The sequence below is a fragment of the Diorhabda carinulata genome, chromosome 9 (assembly GCF_026250575.1).
Source record: "Diorhabda carinulata isolate Delta chromosome 9, icDioCari1.1, whole genome shotgun sequence".
Taxonomy (NCBI): domain Eukaryota; kingdom Metazoa; phylum Arthropoda; class Insecta; order Coleoptera; family Chrysomelidae; genus Diorhabda; species Diorhabda carinulata.
Window position 1 is genome coordinate 15,046,538 of NC_079468.1, and position 21,420 is coordinate 15,067,957.

At 32.0% G+C, this 21,420-nt stretch overlaps 1 protein-coding gene and 1 non-coding gene across 2 annotated transcripts in view; one reads left to right on the plus strand and one right to left on the minus strand.

Annotated features, from left to right (window-relative positions):
• Positions 1-7,456: 7,456 nt before the first annotated feature.
• LOC130897804 (carbonic anhydrase 1-like) overlaps positions 7,457-21,420 on the plus strand; it is a 42,895-nt gene continuing 28,931 nt past the window's right edge. The window contains exon 1 of the mRNA XM_057806716.1: positions 7,457-7,693. Coding sequence (XP_057662699.1) covers positions 7,621-7,693 — 73 coding nt within the window. The 5' untranslated portion in view covers positions 7,457-7,620. The remainder of the gene's footprint in view (positions 7,694-21,420) is intronic.
• Trnap-ugg (transfer RNA proline (anticodon UGG)) lies at positions 11,178-11,249 on the minus strand. Its single transcript has one exon. It is a non-coding gene; the product is annotated as a tRNA-Pro (tRNA).

A 21,420-nucleotide genomic window follows, 5' to 3' on the forward strand; every position in this document is an offset into this window, starting at 1 on the left:
GCACTAGTGCCAAATTTTCGTCTAGGATGTAAACTCATTTTGAAATATTTTTTCACGAACAAAACTGTTGTCAATAAGTTACCGTAGATACCAATTCAATGCCAATATGATGATCGTCAACTACGGTATAATTTAAAGAATAACAAATTTTAAACACAGAATTAAGTTTATTTTAAATTAAATTTTTCTCAGGAAATAGTCTGCCAAAATGCCCTCTCGTGCATGTCAAATTGTCTCATAATTTCCTCTTGTGCGCATTCGCGCACTCGAGAAAATTAAATTATCGACAATTTGACATGCACTCGGGACATTAATATTGATTATACTGTCATTAGTTCAGGTCTCTCTGATCATGGAGCAGTGTGAACAGATTTTCCATATGAATGAATCCAATACTAAAAAGTGCTTCTCGCAAATTATGCCGTATCTTTTCGGAAAAAAAGTTTTCAAAACTAAAACTTCAAGCACAGTTTTCAAACAACTGACTGGAACATACTAGATTCATGAAAACACTAACTAGTATGGTATCCAATTTTTTCCCCTCAGGCATATTAAAAATAAGCAGAATGAACTCTGGTCCATTAAAGGTTTATATATATCTGCATGCGATCTTTATCTCACCTAAGGAAATGATTGAATAATGTAGTGAAAATAATAAAATTCTTGAAACTATACAGAAAAATTTATCATGTGACTGTAAAAGCTGTCAAAGATATTTATTATAATAGGAGAATCGCCAATTCTCGTAAGTCACTTTAAAAGACGGAGATGGATAGAAACAGACGCTAGATACGACAATTGATTGGTTTTTTAATTGATCGTTCAAGTTACCATCTCCATGCTATGAGTATCACGGATAATACAGAATATTTCTGGTGTTTGGAGAAGGAAGAAACTGCAGACCACATCATCGGTTAGTGTCCATAATTCACTCGTCTAATGTTTAAACACATTGTCGAGTTTTGTTATTCCACAGAATAACCTCAAATAAATATTATACCTCTACAGGGATTTCAAAAATTTATTGGGGATTAAGGGGGAAAAACTTCCCAAAAACCCTACACAAATGAAAGACCTAAGTGGCTTTTTGCCTGCAACAGATCCTTACTCCATTTACGTTAAAACCTAATGATGATAAGTGAGATTTAATTAAATTATTAAGTCTCAAAAATAGCTGATAGCAAACAAAACATATAGCTACTTTTCAGTTCAAACAGAATATCACAACAAAATTTTTGATATTTTTCAGACGTATCTCCTATGCTGTTATCCAATCTTCAGGTTTTTCCAATTATTGGAAAATATATTCCATTTTAGATAAGATAGCTAATCGAAAACGTACCGGAAAGTACAGTCACCTGGAAAAGAGTTTCACAAGGAAGATAGAGCGCGTCAAATTTCACAGAGAGTGTGGTCAAAACATTACCCTCTAAAGCGGGATGGTATACACAAGCTTTTTTCAAATAAAAATGGAGAGTCTAGTGATACTTTTAAGTGATTTTGGTTGCCTATATATTAATTTTCAATTCTTGAATTCAATTTAACTCATTTGAAACACATTTATAGTCTATTAGTTTAGATTTATTTTCATGAACCATAATTATTTGTTTTATTATATAAAATAAAGGAAAATTAACTTACCTCAATAATAGTATGATAAGGAGGTTCCCATACTGTCTACTTTTAGGAGAAGAGTTAATAATTCATAAGATAGGTAGATAAATAATTTATTAGTCAACTGCGTCTGTAAATTAACAGGGAAAAAGTGCAAGACAAGTAAATTAGATCCCCGAATTTTTTAAAAAAATGCATTTACAAATCTGTTTCAATCCAATGAAATTTGAAAGTGCAGACAATGTGTGCTATTAAAAATAGAATTATTATTAACAGTGGAATGTTGAAGAAAGATCTTATGGAGCTGTCCGGATTATATTGGAGTAGCATTCAAAAGAAAAAAAATATTGGCCCACAAAAATATATACAATTAAAGAAACAAGTGGAATACCGCAGAAAAGAGGCCAAAGAAGATGGATAGATGAGAGCTGTCGTGAGATGTAAGAATTGAACAATAAACATGATTTCTTTAATCTACATAAAAAACCGAAAGAATTAACTGTAAATACAATGAAAAAGATATCAATAGATCACAATAATACTGAAGGAGAGATCCAGTTGACAGAAGGTGACAAAAACAGACTTGGAAAGATTACATCAAGCGGACATACGGAAGAGCTATGTATTCTCAAGTCCAAATTGAAAAATCAGAAAAGCAGCCGAACCTGACAACATTCCAATAGAATGCTTGAAGGCTTTGGACGGTAGTAACTTAACTCATCATACAAAATTGTTCAACAAAATTTATAAAACAGGGGAAATTTCAAAAGACTGGTTTAAATCTGTATTCATTCCTATGCCTAAAAAGAACAGCACCTAGTGCTCTGACGAATATCGGATGATCAGTTTGATGAGCCACACCCTAAAAGTACCTCTAAAAATAATTGAGCAGAGAATAAATCGAAAATGTGAGAAAAACTTGATGAAGCATTATTCGCTATCACAGTACTACTATAGGAGTGCAGAGAATACAACAAAAATTTATATGTCTGTTTCATTGATTTCCAGAAGGCATTTGATAGTCCATCAAGTTCAACATGATAAACTTATAGAGAATTTAACAACTATAAACTTAGATCCATACGATTAATGAAAAATATCTATTACAATGCGTTTGGAAGGCAGGAAGACAGACGAAAACTGAATTCAAAATTGAGTTCGTCAAGGCTGCGTTCTTTCTCCACAACTATTCAATCTATACTCTTAGTTTGTATTTCAGAAGGTTCTGGAGGAGAGAGATGAGAGGGTAAATATCGGAGGAAGATTAATCAACAGTTTAAGATTCGCCGATGATACTGCTATAATGATTGAGAGTGAAGAAGATCTTCAAATTCTATTAGAGAGAATCAACCGAGAATGTGAAAATGTAGGACTCACTATAAATATTGAAAAAACTAAATTCATGGTGATAAGTGAAAACCAAAATATTAGTATTAACCCTATTCTCACACTGAATGGAATACAAATAGAATACGTGCAAAAGTACAAGTATCTTGGTTCAGTCATAAACGCTCAAATGGATTCAAACGAATTGGAAAATTGGACCTTGAAAGCTCTAATGATAAAAAAACTTGAGGCATTTTAGATGTGGCTCTATAGACGCATCCTGGAGATACCCTAGACTGACAAAATCACCAACGACGAAGTAATATGACGCAGTGGTCGTAAAAGAAAGCTGTTGAAAATTATTAAGATAAGAAAAACATCTTACAGAGGATACATCTTACGCAACGACAAATACCTACTACTACAGAACATAATGCAGGACAGAGTAGAAGGAAAGAAAGGCATCGACAGGAATAAGAAATCCTGGCTCCGTAATATAAAAGAATGGTCAAATCTTGGCGTCGGAAAATTGTTTCAAGTTGCGAGGGACAGAGACGCATTTAAAAACGTGGGCGCCAACCTTCAATGAGGAGACAGCATGAGAAGAAGTATTCAAAAAATCACTGCCTAAATAATCCAAATCGAGCTTATTTAGGTCCAAATGAAAGAACATAAGTCTCAGTACAATACATAATTTGAGCTTTTTGTTAGTGAATTAGAGACAAGGTATACAACAGACAAAAATGTGAGAACTCGACATTGTGGCAGAGAAAACTATAACACCAAATGTAATTCCTTTTGAAGTCGATTATGAATTAAATTTATAAGACCTCGAATAACTAATTATAACTTTAAAAAAGTTTAGTGAGTTATTGAATTAATTTCCTCTCCTTTTCTGTATTAGATATTTGATTCAAATTTTTAAACATGATTTCACCTATAAAATTAATTTAATATCTGTAAATTGGAAATGTCCATCAACATCCATACAATGGTACAAACTATTTTTAAAGATATTGCATAAAATATGTGCACTTCTACCATGATACCAATTAAGATTTAGAAAATTCCAAATGTCTGCAAATAATTCAAGACGCAAAAGTATAAAGACGCAACATTGGCATTATTTGAATTGAGAAAACGTAAATTAGAATCATACGTAACAAACCAAGAAAATAACTATATTTTTGTAAACACAAAGTCAGCGATATTTTCAAAACAAATAAAAATATTCAAGGTAACCAGACGTCCCGCTTGCTGCAGTAAAAAATCCCGATTTATCGTGTCATATCCCCAAAATTCCCTTGGGCTCAACCTAATGTCCCGCTTTAGTATTTGGATTCAAATTTTGATATGAAGAAAAGCCTCAAAATAAATCAAAGCTAGTAAAAGCTATTCATTCCTCTGATAAATATCAATAATTTCGTACAATATTTTCAAAATTTCTTTTTTCAATTATATCACTTATTTTTATATAAGACTAATAAATTGGTATTATATTTTGTGTGGTTATGAATACAAACTGTTTTACAATATAAATTTTTTCGGACCAAAACCCGGCTTTGTGTCCTCCTTTGGTGCTTAAAAACTATGGCCACCTTAAGAATATTTCAAAACATAAGATGATTTGGTTCCTTCAACTGTTCATTACGTTGTTGATTAATTAGTTACTCAGTTATTCATATTTTTGTAAATGAAATAAATAAAAAGTAATTTAAAAATGTTTTCCAGTGTGAAATAGATGCGATAGATTTTCATCCATATTTTAGTAGGTATTCAGAACATTTTCTTGGAAAATTAGTAATAATGGATTATTCATGTATCTATAACTATGATGTACAGTTGAAAGATATTTTTCGACAAATAGTGTATGACTATCATGATGCCAATTTGATGCCAGCATTGAACACTAATCAGAACAAAATTTTTACGTATCCAGGGTACGACTGTGAATGTTCAAACACACACACTTTTGTTCTGTAACGGAGCGTGGTTTTAGGCATAGAAGACTTTACAACAATTCATGACGCATCGACTAAAATTGACAACAATATTTGCAAAGTATTAAGACATACCGGGACTCAAATACTTGATAATATTAAAATTATTATTACGAAGACAGGACAGTGTCATTATTTGAAAATGGTTTACCGATATTCTTCTACCAAACCAACCATCAAACTAAGTCATTGTTATAAATAACGCATCTTATCATTCCCTAACATCAAACAAAACTTCCAATATCAATTTTAAAAAGTATGAAACATTAACATTTATTAAAATTGGGAACTTAAAATTTTCTTCTAAAAGACTCCCACAAGAAAAGTAACTGCAATTATAAAAAGTTATAATATGAGAAACGATTATGTTATTGATAGTATTTGCAAAATGACAAGTTATATCATAAAAAATTGGTTGTTGATGGCAAAAAAAACATAAAAAATTGAAATTCGAGGTAGTGATCCTATGAAAACTATGAACCATTTCATCTCTTTCTGACTGACCCTTTCTGATTCTATTATAGCAATATTGTCCATATTATTGTTTATTGCCATAACTTACTAATTTCAGCAATGGAACGTCACTAATGGTGGCAGATTTCTTTGTTATTTTCAAATTTTATCATATTTTCTACTCATCGAAGTAAGAATACAACAGAAATAAATGATTTTGTTCGGCAAATCAAACTTTGTAGAGTGTAAACAATTTTTTTTCGAGACGCTTTGGAAATTCTAGAGAATATTTTCAACGTCAAAAAATTGATACTATATTGTATAATAAAAAATATATCTTCTCCTATTTTTCATTGTGAATAAGTCAGGAATGGTTAAATGAATCAGTCCTTGTATGTATCATTACAAGGGATGTTCATAGTTCATTTATATTAGTTTCATTTCCATTGTTCTCAATAATAGAACTTAGAATAATAATGATAATAATAATAATTAAAACAATAGAATCTTTTAAGAATGATAAACAGTGAATAAAAATTAAAATAGGATGAAACACATTAAAAAAGGAGAAGAATGTAATAAAAATAGAAACTGGTGAGTTTTTAATGGTAAAAAATAGGTTTATCTCGATTTCCGGTAAAACTACTATCTCCGATGAAGAATAGTTAAATAGCAAAGTTTTTGGTTTTTCATTTTTATCTAATACATGAAATATTTTTTTTTGCGAGAACTTACCTTTTTATGTCACAATACTGTGACATACTATTTCTGACTTGATATCGGAAAAGCACCCTAATTTCCAACCGAATATTCTTCCATCAAAATATCGGGTTTTTTTTTAATATATTAATATTTGTTTGTTGAAATTTCTACTTTTTGATAGTGTGACGAATATTACGAAAAAAACGAATAATCGAAAAAAAACTCGCATCCGAAAATAGTTTTTTGTACAATTTTTGGATATTTATTGGAATTTTATATATAATTAGCGTGTAAAATTTTAATAAGTAACCTAAAATTATACAAATTAGTCTTCCTATGTGAGTTTTTTTTTCGATTTTTTTGCCTTATGTGAGAAAATTTATCATATTGATAATAATTTTTTTCACACCATCAGAAAGTAGGAATTTTGACAAACAAAAAAGTCACCGACTTTTTAAAAAAGTTGATATTTTGATGAGAGAATTTTCGATTGAAAATTAGGGTACTTTTTCGAGAAAGAGTCAAAATAAGGTGAAAAAATAAATGTCCCAAATCATAATATTATGGCATAATTGAGACATAAAATGTTACGTTTTCGCCAAATTTCGCAAAAAAATGTTTTTTGTTAAATTTTGTTAAAAATCAAAAACTTGGTTATTCCAACTTTTCAAATAAATTTTCAGGTTATGTGAAAAAAGTGTGAATACAAAAGTTTTAAAACTTTATATTACCTATAGCTTCACAATTTGACTTATTTTCATAGTAGTTTTACAAGACACCGTTTTTTCCTCGTTAAAAACTCTTCCCCTTACCCACCTCACATCTCCCGTAAATTATTTTCCCTTTTATTTCTATAATATTCTCCTCCTTCTTCAATAGGTTTCATTCTACTATTACTTTTTTGGTTTCAAAAATTATCGATCTAGGTCTATAAAATTGCTATAAAATGTCAGTATCTTCGAAACAGTTTTAGGCTATTTCAAAAATTAAAAATCTATGTTTATATCTTCTTTCATTGATAATTTTCTCTGGTAGTTACACTTCTCCATTTTTGTTTTAACACAATATATTTCTTTCCATATACTAAAAAAATTACATTACATACATAGAAGAGATTCAGTATCAGTTTTGGGTAAGTTTAAAATATTATTCACATAGTTCGAGGAAATGGTTCATCGAAAAGTGTCACTGAAATTATTCGAATGATTTGTGCTCTACGTTTTGGATAAACATTATTTTTTGTCGTTAAAAGTTACCTCCATATATGACAGAAATATATTAATTAAGCTCTTATTAGAACTCTTACGCAAAATAGTCATAAAAGATAAATAATCCTTGCCTTGTTTTTCTGACTCATTCACTAACAATCAACCTTCTTTATAAGCGACGCCCATGGTCACTGTTACTATATGTGACAAATATTGAGGTTTCGCTGTAATAACTGACGTTCATTCACGTTCCAGATTCAGCGAAGTGCCGCCGATAAGGAATCTTGAAAATTTTGTCAAATATACATTTCATAGAAATGAGTGAAATTACTTTTAAACTACAGTTAATCCAATTCGTGATTTACAGTGTGTTATTTACTTATCAGCTAGGTAAGGAAACTTGTTTTAATTTTAGTTTTGATTGTTTCAACCCTATCTAGTTATTCATTGTTCATTTAGTTTACTTAGGGATGAAATTTTTTTTAAACTTCGGAAATGTTACTGATCCAATAGTAAATTTATTCAATTGAAAATATTAGCGAGATAAGATGGACGAATTTCTTCACTTTAGCCGGTTATCTATAAATGTCAATCAAATCTGAAAAAGATAAATGTTGGAGTTTCCTAACAAATTAGGGAAACATCAGATTCTCCTCCGAAAACCAAAACATGTTTCGAAAGTTAATTTCTGGCAAGGTTTTCTAAAATTGCTAATTTTAGTTGGTGTTAGGGATTAATTCTAAGGGAGACTTGTATGGAAGTGATACAATGAATTAAGAAGCACAAAACATATTTTGAATTTCAGTAACATATCGACAATATGAAGTAGTTGAATAGATTAATTTTTAAAAAAATCACCTTCACAAAATAGTGTTATAGTAGAATGAATAAACATTAATACAATTATTCAAAAATATATTAATAAGCTGTCTCCGTCTTCTCCTTTATCTTCGTCATAAACATCTTTTCAATTTCCGAATGCTCTCATTCCACGATTTTGGAAGCCTTTCCTTTTCATTTTATTAGTTGGTGTTCACTGGAATATTTTTTGTCATCTTTTTTTTATTCATTCTCATAAGGTGCCTGAACTACGAGTACTTTAGCGATTCTATCTCAATCATAACGCATTTCCTAAGATTAATTCTATAATTAACGATTGTGCTGAGAGAAGATATTCATTTTCATTTCCGCATTGTTAATATTTTCATAGTTATTGTAAAGGTTTTGAGATATTTAAGTTGAACCTCGTTGAAAACTACGATTTTTACCATTTTCAATGAATGAATACCCTCAGGTTTAAGTATTTATTATATCCATATCCATTCCCAGTGAGATAGGTAAGTAGGAATTTCTGGAACCGTTGGTGATATTCATACTGAATACACTATTCCCTACCACCTCTACGCCAACACTCACAATTATACTGTCTGACGCGCGTTTCGATAACCAAGTTATCGTCTTCAGAGACTGAATGTAAACTCAGTTTACCTTCCTACACTGTATGACGCGCGTTTCGATAACCGTTTACCTTCAGTCTCGATAACTTGGTCAATGAAACGTGCGTCAGACTGTGTAATTGTGAGTGTTGGTGTAGTGATGGTGTAAATAGTGTATTCAGTACTGAGGTGGGTATTTCTTCTAGTGTTAAAAGTTTATAGTAGATTACTTTTGATGTTGTGGGACGACAAAAAAGTTTTTGGCGCCCCGGACGTTCTATCAACTCGACCTCAACTCTTTTTTCAATTTCCGAATGCTCTCATTCCAGGATTTTGGAAATCTTTGCTTTTCATTCTATTTTTTTGTCATCTTTCTTTATTCATTCTCATAAGTTTTCTGAACTACTTTACCGATCTCAATCATAACGTATTTCCTAAGATTAATTCTATAATAAACGATTGTGCAGTAAGATGTTCATTTTCATTTGTGCATAGTTAATATTTTCAACGTTATTGTAAGAGCTTTGTGTTATTTAAGTTTAACCTCGTTGAAAACTACACTATACTAACACTTATAATTATACTGTCTGACGCGCGTTTCGATAACCAAGTTTTCGTCTTCAGAGAATGAAGGTAAACCCAGTGTATCTTCCTACACTGTCGGACACGCGTTTCGATAACCGTTTACCTTCAGTTTCGATAACTTGGTTATCGAAACGCGCGTCAGACAGTGTAATTGTGAGTGTTGGTGTAGTGGTAGTGTAAACAGTGTATTCACTACTGAGGTAGGTGTTTCTTCTAGTGTTGAAAGATTTTAGTAGATTACTTTTGATGTTGTGTGTCAGAAAAATTATTTGGAGCCGAACGGTCTATCAATACGACCTTTTGGCTGGATAAAAATTCATGATTGTTTGTTGATGATTTTACACTGTTCAAATGCCCGTATTGCCGATTTGCCAGGAATACGAAATAAAAAAGCAACCATTTGCTTCGATGTGCTTCATATGCGTACAACTTTAATTGGATTTAACTTGTCTTCAAATACAAGCCTTAAATGCATTATTTAGCAAATTCACTCAACATTTCAATGTACCAGTAGAATCAAGTCTTGTTTTTGTAATTGGATTATACGGGATTCAACGGAAACAAATTGCTTTCACGGACAAAAGATAATGTAGTACATTATTGAAGCTAGTTAAACTAATGATTAAATTTCATTTGATGATCTGGTTTAATTAGTTCCAGCAAACCATCGGTATTCTGAGGCAAATCGATATATTTTAGACAGCCTCTACTGATTCAATTCAAGAGGCATCATTGACCACATTTGAATTCATTAAACCAGTTTTTTACAGTACTATAGGCAGGAGCTTCACTGATATATTTATTGATGTCTCCTGTCATTATAGTGTAGGTCGAAAATTATGAAAAATAATAATTGAACGAAAGTGTTCACCCGTTAATTCATTTTTTTTGTTAGTAACTGTAATTTTCAATCAACTGCACACACTAATCACGCTGAAAATATTGTGGTAAAGGTTAAGTTCATTAATGTGAAGTATACACCGGACATGGCAGTGTTACCAAGGCCAAAAATACGGCAACCCTCTCGAATGTTAACCTAAGAATACTGTTGCAGCTCTCCAAGTATTGAAATACATTGAAATGATTTTTGTTTATGCAACGATATAAAATATGCTAATTCTATCCATATAATTTGTAAATTACGATTTATAGAGTTGAATTTATGCCGAGGTCGAACTGGATTACAAGGAAAAAATATGTTACCGATTAGATGATAGATGAAAATATTTAAATTCTGAATTCTATCTGTATGGATCCCATTATAATATATTATTCCGTATAGAATCATATTTCCCCTATTCTCGAGATATATTTTTCAAAATTCCACAGGTAATGATGATAAATTCGTTCCATGAATCTAGGGTATATTCGAACATCCACATTTACTGGATTTGTCCATCGAATTCGATGGTGGCATCTGGAAAAAACGGAGAGAAAACTTATATATAAGTACACCCCGTATAATTACAAAAGAAATTGGGTGCTGTGAAATACATTGGGCTTTCCCTCTAACTATAACCACTGTGCAAATTCAAGTTTTTATATAATTGTTAATAACAAACCGTCAATAATTATTGCTAAGTAAATCAAAAAACTGATTCTCATCAAGTGGAATTCATAAATGGTCTAATCAATTCTATAGTCATATGATGGAAAAATTATCGTCTTGTCAAGTATCGTTATCGAAATTGATGCTGTTTCGTCGATTTATACATTAAATAGTTTCTGCAATTGGACGCTGACATTTCGGTTTATGGTTAATATTAACTGTGAAATAAATTTTATTCTTTAATTGTTGAAAGGATTTTAAAAAATAATTTTAAAGCTATATAATATTAAATTGAGAAAAAATAGGGCTCAACCGGGATTTGAACCCGGGACCTCTCGCACCCAAAGCGAGAATCATACCCCTAGACCATTGAGCCGCCAATTAATTTAATATACACAAAAAAAATTGTTGTATCATTCTTTGTATTATCAGACATAAATAAATAGAATTGAACCATATTTTTATTATCTACAGTCGAATATCAAACCAAGAGGCAAGCACTTCAACACACTATCAAAAGAACTCATATTGAGACCAATTCGAGAAGAAAAAGTTAAATGCTCAATTTTCGTGAAAAGTCAATGCGCTAATTACAGAGGATGCCTAGTGCACAAACAATTACAGCAATAAGTGTACTTTACATTAAAAAGAAAAAAGTAACCCGCAGCTATAATCCACAAAACTAAAATGCACATCATACACACAAGCAGCTTGCAGTTATTATACACAAAATAAACAAGTAACACCAATAAATGAATCAATCTACCACCAACTCTAATAAAAATGTTGAGCAATCTCATAGAGCACATGCTTAACTTACTTACTACTATCGTAAGCAAATGAGTTTAATAGTAGTACACAAAAAATAGAATAGCTGCTACTTGAAATACCAGTTGCTCTCAACAACATTCACAATAGCTCAAAACACAGACCAGCACTATCTGCGGATTTATAAATCTGTTACCATACAAAACACATAATTTAAAATATTATGAAAAGCAAAAATTCCAAAAGACCATGGAGCAAGAATTCTCCAATAAACTAGACAACAAGATCTTTGTAGGAGGAGACTATAATGAAAATCAGAAATGTGAGGATCAACATAAATATCATCATAAAACGGAGAACTCTTAAAAGCAATAAAATCAAATAATTTGCAGCATATATCTACTGGGGAATCAACGTTGACGCTAGCGGCACAAAAGGAATAGGACAAGATATGCAAAATAATATCTTTGTTAGATTTGTCATCAGAGCCTTCAGTTAATTTGATAACAATTCATTCAAAGATCACAAATCAAGAAAAAACCCTCCTTACATAATAATAAATCAGCTTGGAATCTATTAAGACATAAATTAGATTCCCTAATTTCTCTATCTATCAAGATGCGGACAGGAACAGTGGTAAAACACCTTACAGACAAAATACAAGTAGCGTCTTGATTTGCTTCACCTGTTTTCCTCATGCCGCTAAGGAAAAGTGATATTTAACTACTTGTACGAGACAGACAGATTGAACTAAAGCAATACTGGGTCGTAAATCTATCAATCTATCACTTGACAACAAATCGATGCTTGACAATATCATTCTAAAACCTATGTGGCATATAATTATAGAGTGCTGCGAACAACTCCCCCATAGTAGTACTTCAGAGGCTTCAAAACCAAGTTATGAGAACCACTGTCGATATTTATTACTATGTTTCCAACAACATAATGCAACATGATATCGTTTTAGAACCTATCAATGAAACTTTCCATCGACAGTGACAGTGTTAGTGCATACTAATTTGTTGGGTAAACAGTTTTAAACCCCGTTTCACAGGCTTAAAAGGCTGTTGCCAAATTTTCAATAACTTCAGTCCTCATAGTTAAAACTGTATATTTAAGTTTGTTTTCATTTAAATATAGATATATAATGAAAAAACTTACTCATTGGAGTAGGATGTATAGAAACAAATCAATTCTAACTCTTATTGTCTTGCTGGGCAAATTGTAGATCTCTCTAGGAGTATAATCGGCATAATTCGTGCAAAGCTTTTATGTCTGGCAACGGTGTCGAAAAAGATTAGAACGAAGCATGTTCGTGCTTCAGACTGTGTCAGGATAACACGTGCTTGACGCGTTTTCAAAATGAATAACCGATACAAGTTCACGCTTCAAGAAAAAGTTTTATTTTGTTTACCGAATTTCAACAACAATTTCCGAACTTGCCTCTAATAAATAATTCAACATTGTGGAAGATATACCAGAAATTCTCAAAAACGGCCTTGTCGCCGCGTTCTAGATGACCAACATCTGTAACAACTGACGAAAGTATGGAAACACTGGGACTCACGTTCGTTGAGCAGTCGAACCAATCTGCAGTGTTGCTATCGGGAGAACTTCAAATATCCGATCTTTTTTTATGACGAATGCTGAAACTCATGCACTATCGCGTTTATCATCCCCGTCTCCTCCACGCACTTCACGAGGATGATTTCTATCGCAGGATATTGGAGGATAGTACATCGGCTGCAGTCAGGATGATCTACAGTTCTAGTATTCCACGACCACGACCAAAATCCTCACGTCTTCATTGAAGAAGAATTAAACCTGCGTGGGGCGTGTGTGTCTGTTGGCAGGTATCAATGCGGGGGGGGGGAGTCTCATGGGTTCGTACTTTTTTGAGTGTCACATGGCGGGCCAAAGTCGTCTGATGAATGAACAACGATCCAATACTCGTGAGCATCCGTCCTAAATGCATTTATGATGGATATCTACTTGAACACTTGTAGTAACCTTTTTTCGAATCCCTTTTGTAATTTCTTTTCATTAATTCCTTTTGATGATGCATTTTTCCTATTAATGCAAATTTGTAGCCTGACTTATGCCGACCTCTGTATATTCAAATTATTACACATAGCAGCTCACATCTTATATGGTTTTATTTTAAATACCCTCTATATGGAATATCTTTACCATTCGGCTTCAGTAGATGAGTTTCTCCTCAAAATAAAATGAGAAAAAATAAAATGTTTTTTAAACATGATTTGTTGTCATACATTCCTTTGAATATGGAAATTATATTGTCAAGAAATTATTCTTTTCAAATGACACTTCTAATGTTATCAACTATAATAATAATAATATCTCCTTTTAATCTATTTCAATGAATGTAGTAGAAAAATTAATATTTTCAGAGATTTAGCTCAAACAGTATAAATCATTTTGTTGCCAGTTTCTGGTTGTAGTTAATTGAAACAATAGGAAAAACCATGACAGCTGGAGAAATTCTAAAAACTTAAGGGGTCCTAAGATGCAAATGCTCATCGTTTGTGATGAATCATGCAATAAATCAAGGCCGTAAAACGATATCAGCGAAAAACTAGTTATTTACGTTATAAGTCCGGGAAGTGATTTAGTACTGTACGAGATAGATGTTTATGGACAAGGCGACGAAGGAGCCGAGTCAAAAGTATCTATTGGTTTTGAATAAGAAGCAAAATTATATTAAAATATGAAATGTCATATTTTCAATTTTACTGGAAAACAGCTCCTTTGATTCGCTTATTATTAACAAAAAATAAAATTAACAGAAGTCACTAAGGTGAAATTATAAACAAAGGCAGACAGAATTTTGATTAGGAGAATTTAAGAGTACTGTAAAGTACAAGAATACTGTGAAGTGCCATTTTCCGAACTCATATTAGTACTGTAAAGTCTACTTTACGGTACAGTTTGAACAAAAAAAAAGGATTTTTCATAATCGATCACAATAATTACAAAGATTTTTTTCAGATCTCAGTAGATATTTGACACTCATACTATGAAAATTAAATGTACTGACACTGACACACTGACACAAACGCTCTCCATGCATTGAACTTGATTCATATTTCAGCTTATAATTTTTTATATTCACGCCAGTAATTTATATAGAATATGCTTGAAAATCTTATTATTTTTATCCAGTGCTTAAACTTCTTGACTATCACAACTTTTATATGTAATAGTGGCAAAATGATACGACCTCTCTATCAACGATGGCATGATGTAGTTATTATATTTTGATTTCTAAAGCCGAATATTTCTGTTGTGTGACAATTTACATTTCAAGCTCTATCTATGGAAACTCGCCAATTATGAGGGACTTACTGTTGACAATGAATGTTATTAACTATACACTCAATGATTTTGTTGGGAAAAATCCTATCGTAACTTTAGTAAAAGCTGCGAAACATTTTTCGCATTCTGGTCCAGATAAAAGTAATTTAGACACATAAAGGTTTCTTTTTAATTCTTTTAACATGTTTTAGTCAAAAACTCTTTAATCGGATCATCTAATCGCAGACATCTGATTTCTATTTCAAGTATCGGCTGTAAATGTTAATGGTAAAGTGTTATGATAGGCTATTGAAGTGGGCTAGTTAATAAAATTGGGCATAACAGACCTTGAAACTTCTGGAAATTCCGTAGACAAAGCAGTAATGGTGAATCTGCGGTTTTCTTTAACTATTCTGTTAACTCATCATATACACGACTCATTCTCCGATGTATTTCTATAATACAACGCCGACTGACGCCTGAATAAAAATGGCGGAGTGTGTAGTGCGAGAGTTTCGCAGTCACCTACATCGCATGCCCGCTTTCTTCTGCCCGCGTAGCGCCTGCACGGAACGATCGGAGGTTGCAAAAAAAGAGCCCTCGTATATTTATTTGTGCATGCGTTGAGAGATTCTCATTGAAATTTCAGCCATTTTCAAATGCTTAGTTTCTGTTTGTCAATAGTATAAGTAAGTCATCGAAACGATTTTTCTGATTTTCCGAAATGTAACGAATTGAGTATCAAGGTGTCATTAAATATTAGTTTTTGACTATTATTTGAGTAGCAGCAGAATTCACCTGACTGAAAAAGTTCACCAATCATACTGTCGGATTAATATTATAGGATTCAAAAGGCTATCAGCATGGTTAAAGAACAATTTTGCTATAGACTAACTTGATAATTATGCAGTCTTAAGCTATCCAGTGTGGGGTGCCGTGATGGTTACTTACAGCTACAATTCTGAAATGAAAAAAAATCAAGAAAGTGAATTGCAAAGGGCGAACCTGATCCGAAAAAGCAATGAAGGTTTTATCGACAGGAAAAGTTATAGCGACCATTTTAAGTGTTCATTGACTATCTTTAAAGAGGTAAAACAATAACGCATCATTGCTTGATAAGATAAAGGGAGAAATTGTAAAAAAGCGACGACATTTGAAGAAAAAAATCCTTTTCATACTTACAACACACCTTCTTACATTTCGGTGATCGCCATGGCTAAAATCTCGAATTGCACTTCGAATTGGTTGACCACACACCGTATTCATCAGATCTGGAGATTTTTTATGTTCCTTAATATTTCACTTACAAGAGAGAGATATTACTCAGACGATGACGTTATTTCTTACATAAATGTTTTGTTTCTATGTTAGGTCGAAAACTTTTCATACAATCCTTGCACAAAAAAGCTGTGTACTAAAAATATGAGCTGTTTGATGAGAATAGTTGGTAGATTTAAAATTAGTGAACCAATATCTACAGAAAAAAAGCAATAAGTAAAATTTTGTAACTTATTTATACGAGAACAGTGAAGAATTTGTGGTAGATTTTCGTCTTCTTGCTTGTATTAATTATGAATGTATATATTATGAATTCTTGTTTACAATTAAAAAAAACGAGAAATATCTCTAATTTGCTCTCAAGCATTTCTTAATAAAATACCTTGTTATTAATTCACAATTTATTCAAAATTAGAAAAAATTATACCTTCTCATTCAATTATCCTTGAATGATATATTTAAGTATGTTCCACAGTTAGTTGACTATTCACTGAACCAAGAAGAGAATAAAAAAAAATAATTAATGAAAACATATAAACCGTAAGTAATTTAATTGTTTTTTGGGATGAAACATATATGTTCAAGTAATAGAAATAAACTGTTATGAAATAATACTAGTTACCTAGGCTACACAAGGAATCAACTATCGTTAATACCTATAGGATAGTGATAAAATAATAGATAAAGAACCATTTTTAGAGAGAGTCGTTTTCCACTGATAGACCTCTTTAAACAATAACAATATTGTTTCCTTGTATGTAAGTAACAAGACGTTCGACAGTATACAGTTCAATTAGAACTATTTGATTGTGTTTTAATACCTCCTGTATTTTCGATAAAAAAATAACAATGTATGATAACTTTCTTCAGAATGTCTCTTTGTCGAGAACGGTTTCCTTGGCCTGTACAACGATCTAAAAATCTACATATCTCCTAAACCATTAATTTGTTGAACAAAACGTGTCTTTCTGTTAAAAAATCAATTGAAAAATTCGTTTTTGCTATACGAGTATTTAGATTGTACAGGTTGTAAAAATTATGAATTGTTTACTATTGAGCCTTAGCCGCTCTTGTCCTTCAGATAGTAGTGTAGAATTATTTATTCCATCAATCACACTTCATGGACTACTGTATAGCATCACCATAGAATAATTCAATTGCTTTGTCAACATTTATGGAAATCATTTTAAGTCGATAGACCTAGAACTTATTGGTAGAATCGTCGACGTATTGATTGTGTACCGTGTGGAACGAACAATTCGTGAGTCATTTCAACGTTTGATCAAAAACTCCATCTCATAAGAAGAATAATAAATAATAATTGATTGAATCCATATTCACAGAATTTATAATGGAATATGAAGTAATCATATTTGTATGTTTCTGCTAGACAGGTATTCTATGTATTTGGCATAAATTAAAAATCATTAGATGGAATATTTTTAAAACAATTTCGCATTATTTGTGAATAAGTTTATGATTATCTACTGTTATCAGCTTTGTTTGCATGAAAATAACTTATTTTTTTTTGTATTTATAATGTGAAGTACTTATTTTTAACGCTTAAATTTATTATTACATGTTATTTTGAGTAAATGAATTTTGATTACATACATTCAATAATATTATGTATTTTATAGACGTCTTAAGAAAAACTAATTCAGATAATGATATTTCGTTTTGTATAAAGTAATATGAAATATTTCAATGAGTATCAATCGATAACAACTCTATTGATTTCGAGTTTAAATATGATTTCAAGACTTTTAGCCCAAATATACGTGACTTCCACATCACTGACACCTTACTTAAGTTAAGCTGGCATCATGCTGCTTATTAATTAGTTAGATCGTAGATTAGTATAAATCGAGCACACCAGATATACTTTACGTATTTAAATATTTAAAGAAACTGAGAAAATATATCAGAGGCGGTTAGTATTATTATGCAGTATATGTATATAGTTAGTATTATTATGCAAATAATTGATTAACTTCATGCATAATTAGATCAAGTGCATTTTCTATTTCAAAGTGAGGTTGAAACCACTAATCTAATAGTATCTTTCCATTTTATTTTCATTTATCAACTTTATAAAAATAAATATTGAATAAGAATACGAAACGAAAATGTTTACAAGGATTTTCAATTAAAAAAAAGTACTAGACGTATACTGAGTCGATTTTTTCCTGAAAAGCGAATATTCAAAGCAACAACCATGAATAAAATTGATTCTTTGACCAAACTAAAAGAAAATATTCCAGGTTAAATAGTCTTCGGATCGGATTTTCTGGAATGGAACGAATTGAGTATCAAGGTGTCATTAAATATTAGTTTTTGACTATTATTTGAGTAGCAGCAGAATTCAAACGTGGCTGTATCACCTGGCTAAAACAGTTCACCACTCATACTGTCGGATTAAGATTATAGGATTCAAAAGGCTATTAGCATGGTTAAAGAACAATTTTGCTATAGACTAACTGAATAATTATGCAGTCTTAAGCTATCCATTGTGGGGTGCCGTGTTGGTTACTTATAGCTACAATTCTGAAATGAAAAAAATCAAGAAAGTGAATTGCAAAGGGCGAACCTGCTCCGAAAAAGCAATGAAGGTGTTATCGGCCGGAAAAGTTAGAGCGACCATTTTAAGTGTTCATTGACTATCTTTAAAGAGGGAAAACAATAACGCATCATTGCTTAATAAGATAAAGGGAGAAATTGCAAAAAAGCGACGACATATTCCAGGTTAAATAGTCTTCGGGTCATGACCTTATTACAATCAAACCTTTTCAACAGCTACCTAAAATAACCATCCAATTTAGTGAGAATTATCAAAAATAACTAAACTAAATTAGATAGAGACGTTTCTTCCTATAGATCAATTAGTTTAATTCTAGTATTGGTATACTGTTATAAAAGTTAGGAGTAATCCCAATTATCATTGAAACCAAGTTTTTCGAGGTATCAATTCGGATTCCGGGAAAAACATGGTCTCATCAAGCAAGTACAAAGAATAATACGACCTGGAAAATAAAAAGTACTATTACGGAATATTTCTCGTTGTAAGTTAAGCCTCCAACAAACTCTGACATTTGAGCCTACTTTATTTCCCCTAAATTATATAAATACTCAACAATACATAAAAATAACGCAGGAGTGCACTAAAGTACAGTTTTCGACCCTTTTATGTTTCTTCCGTGAGCGCTAGTCTTAGGGCCGAGGATAGTAGTGAAAGAGTACAACAAAGAAAGTTCTTTAAGTAATTAAACATACTATTTATATACATCAACAAAAACAATATACACAAAAATTTATAAAAAACGTGAAATTAACTCAATTCACGCATGGTGAATCTCTAGGAGCAGCGTAGCTCCGGTGAGATGTAGGTGTTCGAGTTCTACTTGCTTCAATGTCCCGATTCAGAGTAAAGTTCTCTTCGATACAAAACGTCTCGACTTGGTTCGTGTAAGGAACAATGAGAAGAAAGGGGGATGTAGCTATTTTCTCATAAAAAGTATATCCAAGGGAATTAAGTTAATTGCATGCTATTAGGACATTAAGAAGGTTATAAAAGGTAACTTGGAATTTAAATGCTAGGACACATGGAATGGTCGCTACACTTCTATACGCAGCAGATTCAATCACATGAGATAATACATTTAGTACAATATAGGCCGAAGACACTTTTTCAGTAGGTTAACAGTCAGATACTTATCACGAATTCTTCGAAAAAATTTCGATAAACTGCAGCAATGGTGAAAAAATAAGGCGAAATCAAATTAACGAATCTAAATCCATCCACGTGACCTTCACAAACAGACGAGTAAATGGTTCCCCTGTCACAATCAACAAGCAAGTAAGGGAGGAAGACAAGTTTCGTGGAAAACATCTAGATAGGAGACCTTCTTGCAAGAAACACCTCTTCATGAAAAGTAGAAAATTTAGGCAACTATATTAATTAATTGGATGAAAATTATAGTTACGAGGATGTATTGATATCTAGTTAGCCTAGACCAGTTCCATGCAGAAACAAAACATGATTTCATCAGACCGTCGAATTGGGCTAAAACGGATATCTGAATTTTTCATACGAACGAGTTCATCATATAGTTCACGTCAATTTGGACATGAGACAAATTGCTGCAAAATGGATCCCCAAATGTTTGAATGTTGACCAAAAGCGTGCAAGGGTAGAAGCATCGCGTTCGATCTGGGCTTGATTTAAAAACGATGTAGACTTCTTAAACCGAATTGTTACTATGGATATACATTTCTACGATCCAGAAATAAAGCAACAATCGATGGAATGGAGACACTCTAGTTCTCCAAGACCTAGAAGTTTCGTGTCCAAATATCTGCTGGAAAAGTTCTTGCTTCAGTTTTTTGGGATTGCCGTGGAGTAATTATGATTGATAAGGATAGAACAATACTGGAGATAACTGAACAATAACGCCCCTGCACACAAATCTCATGTTGCCATGCAAAAAATTCGTGATCTTGAATTACTAGAACACTCAACTGAAATAAAGATTAAAAGGTAAATTTTCTTCAAACGAGGAGGTAACAAAAGCTGTGGAGGTCTGGAATGCAGAGCAAGAAACATTTTTTTGAAAGGTCTAGAGACGTTGCAGGTTCGCTGTAATAAATTTATCCAATTAAGAGAGAGAATACTTAAACCTATTTGGACATAAGGAATCCTACTGAGGGATTCATCATCTTCATCATATAAAAATATTATTGAGAGATTACAATGTTATGAGGATGATAACAAATGCTCCATGGTATGTGTCTAATGAAATAATTGCAAGCTATCTATAAGTTGTTTGGTTAATAAACAAACTGTCGCCAGTGAAACGTACAACAAAACCTATTATCCAACGTAGACTCAAAAGATTTACTCATAACGAAATTGCTAACAGATTGTAATATATTCTATATAGTTTAAAAGTATTGAGTAAAGTTTTATATTGATACGAATTAGTTCGCAAAATGGTTCCTTTATGCCGACCCTGTCCAGCTACTAGAGAATTTTAGAAATTCGGGAAATTCGCGAGGCGCTTTTCGGGCGGCATCTTTCACATTTTTTATAAGTAGCGGAACTATTTTGATGTTTATTTGTATATCAATTTTCTTCGCAAGAAATTTAGCGTTGTAAACGTAGAGCCAGCCTGCTATCATCTCGA